The sequence below is a fragment of the Panthera leo genome, chromosome D3, assembly GCF_018350215.1.
Source record: "Panthera leo isolate Ple1 chromosome D3, P.leo_Ple1_pat1.1, whole genome shotgun sequence".
NCBI lineage: Eukaryota > Metazoa > Chordata > Mammalia > Carnivora > Felidae > Panthera > Panthera leo.
In genome coordinates, this window is record NC_056690.1 from 5,916,924 (window position 1) to 5,928,388 (window position 11,465).

At 55.4% G+C, this 11,465-nt stretch overlaps 1 protein-coding gene across 1 annotated transcript in view; it reads right to left on the minus strand.

Annotated features, from left to right (window-relative positions):
- Nucleotides 1-735: 735 nt before the first annotated feature.
- DNAH10 (dynein axonemal heavy chain 10) overlaps nt 736-11,465 on the minus strand; it is a 151,903-nt gene continuing 141,173 nt past the window's right edge. The window contains 14 exon segments of the mRNA XM_042909590.1: nt 736-1,081; nt 1,678-1,823; nt 2,824-3,004; nt 4,445-4,612; nt 4,704-4,915; nt 5,098-5,229; nt 5,696-5,867; nt 6,539-6,634; nt 6,817-7,026; nt 7,719-7,919; nt 8,482-8,665; nt 9,754-9,908; nt 10,389-10,543; nt 10,912-11,016. Coding sequence (XP_042765524.1) covers nt 935-1,081; nt 1,678-1,823; nt 2,824-3,004; nt 4,445-4,612; nt 4,704-4,915; nt 5,098-5,229; nt 5,696-5,867; nt 6,539-6,634; nt 6,817-7,026; nt 7,719-7,919; nt 8,482-8,665; nt 9,754-9,908; nt 10,389-10,543; nt 10,912-11,016 — 2,264 coding nt within the window. The 3' untranslated portion in view covers nt 736-934.

The following is an 11,465-nucleotide window of genomic DNA, read 5'->3' on the forward strand; positions in this document are numbered from 1 at the left end:
CTTTTATTAAACTACCTGAGGGAGGAGCTGGGGGGAGGCTGGAGGAGGAGGAGACACAGCAGGCCCCCCCAGTAATTACCGTGTTCTCGCCCCGTGTTCTTTTCCCAGGGCTCCGGCCCCAGGGGCGGGGCAGCTCTGCTTCCGGGAAGAGGAGTCCCTGTCACCCAGCCCTGCCCGGGGCTGCCCCTGGGAACGTTCTGCCCGTGACCGGCCCCCGCCCCCTGCCCTGCCGGTGCTCCACCCTGCTCCTCCCTAGCGAAGTAATGCTACTCGGTGCCTCCGGCGGGCCTGGCCAGGGCTCCGGGCTCGCCCCAGGGTGCGCAGAACGAAGGGACCCCCGGGGGGCCGGTTCCGGCTGTTCTAGGTCTGCACCCACCCAACCCCACGCAGATCCGGCCAGGTCGCGGGTAGGAGCTCATGCAGGAATTCAACACTGAGCTCAGGGCCCTCGCCCCCACCCCCACCCCCACCTAGCATAGCAGGCCAGGGAGTTCGGGAAGCGGGGGGGCGGGGTGGCCGTGGGCAACTGTGGCCATCTCTGCTCTAGGCTGGCATCGTCAGCCCGGACCCCACACCCAGCAGGCCGCTCCTGCCAAAGAGAGGCGTCTACTGAGACAGACCCTCTTGACATTTTCCATTAGAATTCTCACTCGTGCCAGTGGCGTGTGGGGCACTTCTGCCTAATCACACATTTCCTCTGAGAAGGGAAAGAAAACACATTTCAAAATGCTCTCCAGTATTTACTTTTCAAATACGCAGAATCCTTAAAAATCGCTTCAAAAAACAAAACCGTCAGCTCAATTTATATGGAAAGAGATTAAAACGGCTGGTTTCGAATGAAAGGAGTCTCAGCATCAGCCCAGCTCCAGCCTCTCGAGGCCCCACGGAGCCGACGGGACGGAGCTCACAAGTGCGGGTTCCTTCGCCCAAAAGGTTAATCGGAGTTCAGGGTGAGGCACACCCCCTGCAGCACCCAGTGAGATACGTGCTTTGTGGTGAAGAGATCGGCTTCAAACACCAGGCCAACTCCCATGGCATTCCTTCTCATGGAGGTGGTGTAGACCGGCGTCCGGAAGGTGTTCTGCAAAGGAGAGGCACGTGAGGCGCCCCCACGGGCGGCGGAGGAGCTCGAGCCCGGGAAGCAGGAAGCCCAGTCTAGGTGCTGAGAGTGCGGGCGCCTCCTGCTAGGCCTGGCCGAGGCTTCAAGGGGCTTGGCGGGGCCGCCCTCCGCTGACTGCGGATGGGGCTTCGTGTAGCTACGCTCATCAGACAGGCATCCGGGCCAGGCGAGGCAGGGGGCGCCTGCTGTCTACATCAGACGTAAGTATTTTATGATTCAGGCAGTGCCCGCAGAAGGTCAAGGGAATGGAGGAGTCTCTTCCTGAAGTTGATCTGGACCACAGCTCCGAACTTGAAGCCGTGCCCCACCCCCCACCCCCGCCGGGGGAGTCTCTGCTTACACACAGTTTGCATGCATGTGTCTTCCTGGAAGGTGGCTCCACGCTGTCATCCTGTCTCGGGGCTTCCCCCCCTCCCACAAAAGGCTAAGTACCTGTAAGGGTGCTTAAAGGGTAAGACTGAACTGCAACCACCCCCCAGTCCCCCCCAACCGTGCCCCCGGTGGGGGGCGGGGCGGGGAGGGGAGGACGGAGCCAGGAACAGGCGTCAGCCTTCTACCTGTAGTTTGAGGCGATGGGCTTCGATGGGGATGATCTTCAGAATCGGCAGGTCGACCACCAGCACCTTGGGTTTGCTCTTGATAAGACATCCTCTTTCTACATCCCAATCCGCGCCTTCGAGATACAGTCCTGAGACGAAGCATCCTGGATATCCCGGGAAGAGCCCAGGGTTTATGTGGAGGCACCGGCCACTCTGCTGTGCACACAGTGGCCCTAGGTATGTCCACAGTGCACACACACAGGCAACTCCCTCGCCCTCCTCCCCCAGACGTAGCCCAGGCCTTTGTCCAAAAGACGTGGCCGTCATTTCTTCCCTTTTCGGAAGGACACCGTAGACGCCGTGAGCCTCCCCTCCCCACGGCTTTGGCAAAGGAGACGAGGGAGAGTTGCCTCCCCCACCAGTCAGGCTTCAGGGCACACAGACCCAGACTGCTTGGGCCCCCAGGTTATAAAGACAGAAGCACCACAGCTTGGTGGTGGGCCAAGAGGGAGTGCGGAGAGGAAGTCAAAGCCTCACCGAGAAAATGGTGTCTGGGGAACAGAACAGGGCAGACACACACCGTGGCAGAGGAGAGGACAGTCACTTGCCCAGAGAGTTCCTCCGAGGCTTCAGTGAGCATCCCTGAATCTCCACTGTGAACCCCATCTCTAAGCTCACTCAACAGGGCTTTTGTGGCTCACGGGTAAATGTCTTCCGACTATGGCGGCAGCACTGCCCTGGGGAACGGCAGCGTCAGTCACCAGTGTCACAAGAACTGACATCGTAATTTCATGGGTCGAACCTAGTCCAACCTGCCCTCTGGCTCCCACGCCCCCAGCCCCTCAAAGTTTCCAGGGAAGCCCTCGGGCCCTCCTTTCTCTGAACGATCTAATTCTGACCCAGGAGCCACTTCTGCAAACGAGCAGGGCGAACGTGGTTCAGGTCCCTCCTGACATCAACCCCAGGTCTCGGTGTTGGAACTGGAAGAGAAACGCACGTATCGACCCCCAGAGAGATCGAGACACAGACCGTGCACACATACAGCCAATATTCGCAGCAGCCTTCCTTTCAAACCCGGCCTGGCCCGTTTCCGCCCGCACCATGCTTGTTCCTCTGAATGGGGGACGGCTCGGGGAGGGAGAGCCGATAGGGAGCTGACCGTACCTTGTCCTGCCCGCTCGTTCACTTCATCTGCATCTTGGAACTTGGTCACTTGCGTGAATAGGGTGGAGCGGTCCAGCGGCCAGCCGTTCCTCCGGCAGGTGGCCTGCACCAGGGCCGTGAGGTAGGATTCCGGGATGTGTAGCCCCGAGAGCCACATCACGCCGGGCTCACTTTCAGTGACCTGGAAGGCAGGGGGCAAGTTAGCGGGAGACCGGGGCCGCCACCAAATGCCAGGGCCAGAGCTGACCAGAAGATCGGGTCAGGATAAAAGACACAGTTCACCTTCGCAGCAAAAAGACGGTGTCGGAACAACGGCAGCCTGTCTGGGAGAACAAGCTGAACCACCCGGCTCCAGAAGGAGCAGAGACTTAAATATTAAAGAATAAAACCACGAGAGTACCGGGTCGGCTCTCCAGTGAACACTGTCATGATCTTGAGTTGGAAATGCAAAACCCAGAGGCCATAAAAGAACAGACCGAGACATTTGAGCAAATAAAAATGTAAAACTTTCTTCCGGAAGAAGTGCCATAGGCAAAAATCAAAAGATGCTGACAAGCTGGGGGGAAACACTTGCAACACCAGCAGACCAAGGGCCCATCTCCTGGATACACAAAGAGCTCTAAAACATCAGTTTAAGAAGATAGAGAACTTGATAAAAATGAAATCAAGACACGAAAAGACAATTCACAGAAAAGCACGAAACAGCTATATGTGTGTAAGATATGCTCAGCCTCACCATAACTCAAGAAACGCACACCTAAACATGTTATCGTTTACCTATCAGGAAAAAAAGATCCAAAATATTAAGAACACACATGGTGCAGCAAGGGGAGGAAATAATCGTGTTCACTCGCTGTGGTTTCCACTTCTCTAGAAGACGATGTGACAAGAGCTGTTAGAATGTAAAATGCACATGGGGGTGCCTGGGCGGCTCAGTCGATTAAACATCTGACTTCGGCTCAGGTCATGATCTCACGGTTCGTGAGTTCAAGCCCCGTGTCAGGCTCTGTGCTGACAGCTCAGAGCCTGGAGCCTGCTTCGGATTCTGTGTCTCCCTCTCTCTCTCTGCCCCTCCCCAACTCATGCTCTGTCTCTCTCTCTCTCTCTCAAAAATAAACATTAAAAAAAATTAAAAAGAATGCAAAACGCACACACTGAGACCCAACGCTTCCGCTGTAGGGACCTACCTGTGAAATATACTCGTGTGCATCCAAAGGTACGTGCGCCAGAATGTTGTATTGGCAAAATAGAGGGGGGGGAAACCCCAAAGGGAACCACCCAAATGTCCAGCAGGTGAAAGGACATGGAATATCTGTAAAATGGAGTCCCTTAAAAGAATAAGGTCGACCTAAATACACTTAGATGGACAGTGGCCAAGATGGACTCTGAGATGAACAAATCAAGTTGTGCATAATAGGCTTCAAAGTCTTAAAAACAAAAAGAAAAGGGAAAAAAAAAAGATACAGGTATGCTTGTAGAGTCAGAAGCCATTTCTCGAGCACCCAGTCACTGCTAATAGAAGGTACCTCCGGGGCGCCGGAGAGGGGTCGGAGGTGGCTGGGGAGGGGGGTGGTCCAGGCTGAGCCTCGAACTGACGCACCGACTGCGGTCTCTCACTTACCCACGATGCGTACTGGCTGAACCGCCGCAGGAAGTAGAGCATCCAGTTTCCAAGGGACTTTAACGTGTCAGGGGCCAGCTTTCTCCAGATACTAGGGATTTGCCCGAGGAAGAGAGATCTGGCTACGTCATCTAACTCGTTGCTCATTCCAACTTCTCCGGCCAAGGCCTGTTCGCAGAATCAAGAGCGGTCAGGCAAGACCGTGGGAAAACCGGGTACCGCGTGTAGGCAGAGGTCTGCACACGAGGGGCGTGCTCACCCTCTGAAGTTCAGCCAGAGACCTGGACATCCGCGTGACGAGCTTGTTGAAGCGCTCCAGCTCCTGCAGAAGCACCACCGAAGTGGGGGACAGTCCCACCCCGAGGTGCTTCCTGACCTGGTCCAAGTCAAAGATTTGGGGCATCTTGTTCTCTATGTCCTTGGCAACGTGGCCAATGTAATCATCTCGGCTGATGCCGCTGCTGGATTCCCCTAAAACCAGGACACGTTTTAGGGAGGGCAAGGCATCTGAGGGTTAGGACGGGGGCGTCCTGAGCCTTCTGGTTCCAGGAAAGGCATCGACGCTACAGAAACCACAAGGACCAATAGCCCTCTGGGCCAACAACGCCCTTCCACCGTAACCGCGCTAGTTCGGTCCCCGCGGCCGACTTCACCTGTCTGAGGCTGCAGCTCCAGCAGGTGAGTCCACATGTCTCGAGCCGCCTGAGTATAATATCCAATCTCGGCATTGGAATGAAGACCAAACACCTCAGGTGTGTTGGTCAGCGGGAGGGCCTCGACGGCTTCTGTAATCGGGACGGAGAGGACACCGTCACACAGCCCTCAATTTCTGCGGCTGCGTGGCCTCGACATCCCCAGATACGCAAAACTAATTTCCACCGCGTAGCGGGTGGCGTGTTTTTAAATAAAAATTCCATACTACCACGCCCCATCCAGCTCGAGTTTATTTCTGCCAAAAATGGCTCCGTGAGCTTCCTGGGGCCCACTCTGCCCTTCAGGCGGAATGTGGCGTATTTGTCGTCACCCCAGGACGGGGAAATCTAAACTAACTCCATCAGTGCTGAGGCTATAAAGAACTTGCTGGGCCCCCTACAAAACCTAATGGAGCACGCCCACCAGCCAAGGATCCCCCCAGGAGAGGGGTCAGAAGAGCCATCAAGCCAACCGCAGAAAACAGAACAGCTGAGATGTACGGTCGGTCTCCCTTAGAAAAAACTTCTAACGTATATTTTGATGCCTGAGAAATCTCACCAACAAATTTTTCCTTCACATCACCGGCGGGGATTTTATAGTCCACCTCCTTATTCCGGAAGAAGTGGAATGGCTGGAAAGTGTCAAAAATGAAGTCTCCCAGGTACTCGTCCATGTAGATGGTCAGGATGCGCCGATCAAAGCTGTCGATGGCCCGTCCTCCGTACATGACCTGAGTGACCGAGAGCAAGAGCTGGCCGGGAACCCAGGACCCACCTGAGACCTGATGTGCCCTCGGGGGGGGACTCCTGCTGGCCGGGCTGCTGTGCAGCTCAAACCATGTTGATCACATGCCTTTGGCCCACTGTGCACAAGAGGCTTGTGCAACTTTGTGGGGTCCTGGAAGCCAGTGTGCCATTTGCAAAATCCCCAAAACGTAGTGAAGAGACAACAAAACAACAAAGAAGCCAGCCACCACTTTGGCCTTGGGAATTGGTGGTGCCCCTGCGTGAGCACATGCAGGCCACGGGGGAGGCATTCCCACAAGGCCTGTCTAAAGTCATGGTCTCCAGGGTAGCCCTCCACGCCCACCGACCGGGAGCGAGGCTACGACGACACGCCTAAGGCATGGCGAGGAGGGGAACTGCCAACCGCCCCCCCCCCCCCAGAGAACACGGCCCCCAGGATAATGAATCCAGAACCTCCATGTGGACGGAGCCCACTTAGGAGAAAGACGATCGGGTGATAAGCCAGCAGAATTCCACAGAGACCTTGCAGCTGACACGCAGCAGAAGCAACAGGGGAGTCACCGAGGTCTCAGAGGTCACTCATAAGGGCACCAGGCCACAGCCCAGCTCCAGCCCTGGGAGGCAGTCCACGATGGGTCCCCCAAGACACTCCTACCTCTCCAATCAGGTACTTGAGGCTGCCCCACGGGATCCTAGGGTCATGTTGCTGGAAGGCTTTTGTTAAGTATGTGTTCAGAATCTCCATGCAGACCTTAAAAGACAAGGAACAGGCATGGTTGTGCTCCAGCCCACAGAGTCGCTCACGTTCTGACCCTCTCCTCAAGTGTGGGCAGGAACACCGCGGCTGTTCACAACTCGGAGAAGGGGTGGGGGTGACACAGGCCGGCCGAGGGGGGAGTTTCTTGGGAGAAGCAGCAGCCACTGCGTCCTAACCTGGAAGTCAGACTCATTGAAGTCATAGTACACGTTCCACCCGATCTTCCCGAACTTTCTCCTCTCCAGCACCACCGCGTGGAAGAACGCCAGCACGTAGACCAGGGACTTGAAAGCAGGGTGCGGGCACTGCTCCAGCATGTCAGGAGAGATCTTGAAGTAAGTCGCTCTCATGTTGAGTTTCAGCCCGTTGGGTGGCTCCGTGACAACCTGTCAGAAGAGAAGACAAATCGTGACGGAAACCGCAGACCCACGAGTCCAGCTTTGAAGAGGGCGCAAAATGTAGACACCTGGGCTTTCCCTCCATCCCTGCGTGGCCATCTCTCCTGCTCCCCAGGCAGCAAAAGTCTCTTATAAGGACCCGGGCAAAGAAGATAAGGGACTAGATGTGGTTCTGACTCCCGCTCATCAGATGACCCAGAGAAGTGAAAGAAGCCCGTGGGAGCTTCAGATGCAAAACGGACGTCACCAAGTTTTCCCTCTATCTGCCCCAGGTGACAGATGACAAAATCTTGCCACACAAAACTTGTCTGGGGAGTAAGTTAAATGGGGCGTGTAAACCACTAGAGTAGTGCAGCTGAGGGCGGGCCTGTCATCGAAAAGAAAAAGAAGGTTTAATAAATGTGAAGTCCAGGAAAACGAACCTAGGTATTATTTTGGATACATGTGGAAGGAAGTGGTAAAGACAGGCCTGAGAGTCGTAACTGTCACGCGGTACGGGACAGTGCTTGTCTCTGAAGAAGAGAGGGAAAGACGGAACTGGAAAGGGTGGCCGTGAAGGTCTGGCTGCGTTGTAGGTTTACTTCCAAGCACGCGCTCGCTCACACGCACACACGGACGGCAGAATGGTAGCGATCTGAGGAACAGGGCTGTGGGGACGGGGTGTTTGTCCTGAACCAAACCTTCAAAGACTTCTGCAGAATCCCAATGGGGAAGCCCCTGGTGGGGTCTGTGGTGAGCCACAGGCGGAAGTCTGGGTGGGGTTTGCTGATCCTCTCCAGGGACTTCTCCAGATCTTTCAGCCAGCGGACCAGGAGATGACAGTTCTGCAGCATCAGCCACTGCCCGCGGGCCACCGCCGTCTCCAGCAGCTGTAGGGCCAGCTGCACCGACGGAGAGAGAGAGGGGAGGAGTTGGCGTCCCAAAGCCACACTGAGCCCGTGCTCTCCCAGAAACCCGCTCCGAGCCCCCAGGAGGGCCCACTCCAGGAGAGGCCACAAAGAAGCCAGTGACCCAGGAGCTACGGGGGCTGCCCTCAAAGAACCCATCTCTGAGGACCCCTCAGGGCCGCCTGAGCCACACGGCCGGTCCCAACCTGGAAGATGAGCCAGCACGTTGCACCCGCCGGCCCCCCTCAGCCCCGAGAGCTCCAGGTTCTCTGAGGCCGGCACCCTGACCGCCTCTGCGGCCATGCCGCGGGGGCAGTGACCACCCTGACCCAAAACAGGGATGTCCGGAGACTGGAAGAGAGGACAACTACGTGTGAATGGACTCTGGAAGCAACAGAGCAGCACAGCGGCCAGCAAGGCCGGGCGGTGACAGCATGCCCGCTCCAGGACCACACCACTGCCCGCCTGCCGCTCAGGGGACGGGAACTGCGCCCAGCTCACTCACCCCGGGGACCTCGCCCAAATTTAGAGCTTATTCCTTCCAACAACGAATTACCTTTTCTTGACCTTGACCCATGGCGAGGAATTTGAGGCGGTTTCCTCCAAAACCGCTGCGCTCGGCTAATTTCATAAGGTCACCGGCAGGGTCAGAGCCGGGACTGAGGATGAACACGATGGGCGAGGTCGGAGTGCTCTGCTCAAAGATGGCCTCGAAGCTGATCATCGGGGGCTGCACGTACCTGGCGGAGGGAACAAAGCGGGGACTCTCGCAGAGGACAGCCACGGCGTGCTCGCCTCGCCGCCTCCAGAACCTTCTGGTTGTTCTTCGGGTATAGCTCCCACCGGGTTACAGTCCATGTTGACGCACATGTCACACAAGAGGGTGAACCCCTGGGCGACGCGGGCCCTGCTGTGTCCCCCTAGCACAGCCAGGCACATCCATGGGGGCGCCACCTGACGGGGGGGCCTTCCAGGCGGACGTCCCCTCGGCACAGGACCCAGAGGCTCCACGCCGACAACGCCACAGGCGTGTCCTGAATGGCCCACTTCTCAAGATTTGAAAATTAGTTACCAACACATCAGACCTGGGAGACTTCCAGGTGTAGTGTAGTGTAGGAATCCAAATTTCTAGCTTCTTTCAAAGAGTCAGAGGATCCAGCCACTCTGGGCCCCCCTTGTCAGCTGGTGTCAGTCCAGCTAAGGGGCAGCTGCCCCTGTGAACCAGGACTTGACCTGTCCGAGCTGCCACAGTCCCCACCCAGCCTGGCACACTCATTTCCATCACCTGCCGGCCATGAAGGCACGTTTGGGTTTGCAGCCCCAAATTATATGCCTGACTTTGGTTCTGGGGCTGTGCCGTCCAGTATGGAAGCCTGTAGGCACGTGTGGCTATTGGGCACTTCAAGTGTGGCCGGTCCAAACTGAGAGGTGCTGTAAGCGTAAATTCACACAAGATTTTGAAGACTTAATACCAAAAGCAAACCCCAAAAAAAAAAAAAATCATGTAAAATATCTTGATAATATTCGTATTAATTACATGTCAAAATGATAATATTTTAATGTATCAGGTCAAATAAAATGGTATTAAAATTACCTTTATCTGTTCCTTTTTGAATGCGGCTCCTAGAAAACTTCACGCGTGTGCCTCACCTGGTATTTCTCCTGAACGGAGAGGTACGAGGGTGACCACAGAAGAGCGCTCAATGACAGGGCGGTGGCAGTTCCCTCGGAAGCTGGCCCATTGCTGCTGTCTGTGAGTTCAGGCTGGGGGGAGGGGCGCGGGGGAGGACCCCACAGAAGGGCCGAGCAAACACAACAACGCACTTACTTCTCTCCCATGGTTAGAGTCACATAGTCGGTCACTGCCCGGTACACCCGATCCACACGGAAGCAGCGCAAAATAAGCAACTTCTGGAAAGGGGTGATGCTGCTATCGTAACCCAAGGGGAATGGGAACTGCTCGAGGGAGTCCAGGTCGTACCACTGGGGAAAGCAAAAGACACGCGTGGTGGTGTCAACACAGAAGCGCTAGAGCCTCCATTTTTCTGTGAAGGTCCCAAAAGCCACTGTAAAGGAATGAAATCTTTAGAAGCATGCACCTCCGGTCACTTCTAGACAGCTCTGTCATTTTCTACCTCCTGCTCCAAAACTAAGAACTTCAGGAAGGGAGGGGCTGAATCGTTTTCGCTGTTGAGTCCTTAGTGCCCGTCAAGGATTGTGCTCCATGGTAGATGCCTAGTTCTCGGATGGGTGGACGGACAGAAGGACAGTTGGGTGGTTCTCCCGCAACGCTAGCTGAACTAGATAAAGGAGAATTCAATCAAGCGCCATGGAGGGTGAGAACGACACTCTGAGTGAGTCACACAAAGGAGTATCTTCTTGCTCACAAAGAGGCTACGGTTTGGGTCTCAAGATGACTGATTCGCAGGGAAGGGAAGGAGGAGAGACAGAACGTGATCTCACCTCCTGCCAGACAGCGGGATGTTTCTCAACATCATCGGGAAGATTCCCAAAGGAGTCCGAGAACATTTCTGATAAAAGCATGATATCTTCCCATCCCTGGTCAGACAACCAAGCACAGGGCTTTTTCCGGTGGCTTTTCTCCAGGGAAATGTTTCCTGGTCACGACAGAAGAAGAGAAGTAAGCGGCTGGCAGTAACGTGCCGGGAAGAGTGAGCAGCTCAGTGCTTTCACTCCTCCCGCTGCAGGGAAAAATCCTCGTCTCCAGCGGGGACTGGACAAGGCAGGAGGTATACTTGGCTTGCCTCCTCTCAGCCCGGGACCCCAGCCGGGCAGCTCAGCGTGACTGCCGGCCTCAAGGCAGCCTTCTGAGGCTGGAATATTTAGGAAAGCGGGGCTGTTGGAAGCCAAGTTCCAAGGAGAGTTTTTGTTATTATTGTGGTTTGTGTTAATGAACTTAGATGTGTGCGTGGACAATGTGGGGCAAGGGAGTTCGGAAGAATGAAAAAGGGGACACATTTGTCACCTTTTAAGAAGAAATCTAATTCTTCCTGCGGGACTCTGCCTTCCGCTTGTTCTATCTTGATCGTCATATTGAAAGAAAAGAGTAACTTGTGCCTCTCAAACAGCCCTGGAGGGAAACATCAGAGGGTACGGATAAAGTAAATTTGCTTTAAAAAAAGGAGTTTGTTATGCACACCAGCCTCGAATGTAAGAGAGATGAAATGAAACAAGGGAGCAGCGCACCTGCATCTGGCCCTCTCTGCTCTGTGTGTCCACGGCTGTGCGAGTGTAGACGCTACGGGCTCAGTTCGCATGTGGTGCCCAAGGGCCAGCTGCGATGGCGCTTGCTCCTGCGCGTGCGCAACGGCCCTATCTACGGCGGCACCTGCCACACCGGCCCGGGAAGCACAGGGCAACGGGGGAACCGTGTGATAGAAGTCCGGAGCCACCTTCTCGATGGAAAACTGGTCGTTCGCCTAACTCTAAGTGCAAGTTCTTGTCTGTTACGGTCTAGAAGAGGTGTTAGCAAGCTTCCTACAAAAGGCTAGGTAGGAAGTATTTTTGACTTTTCAGGCT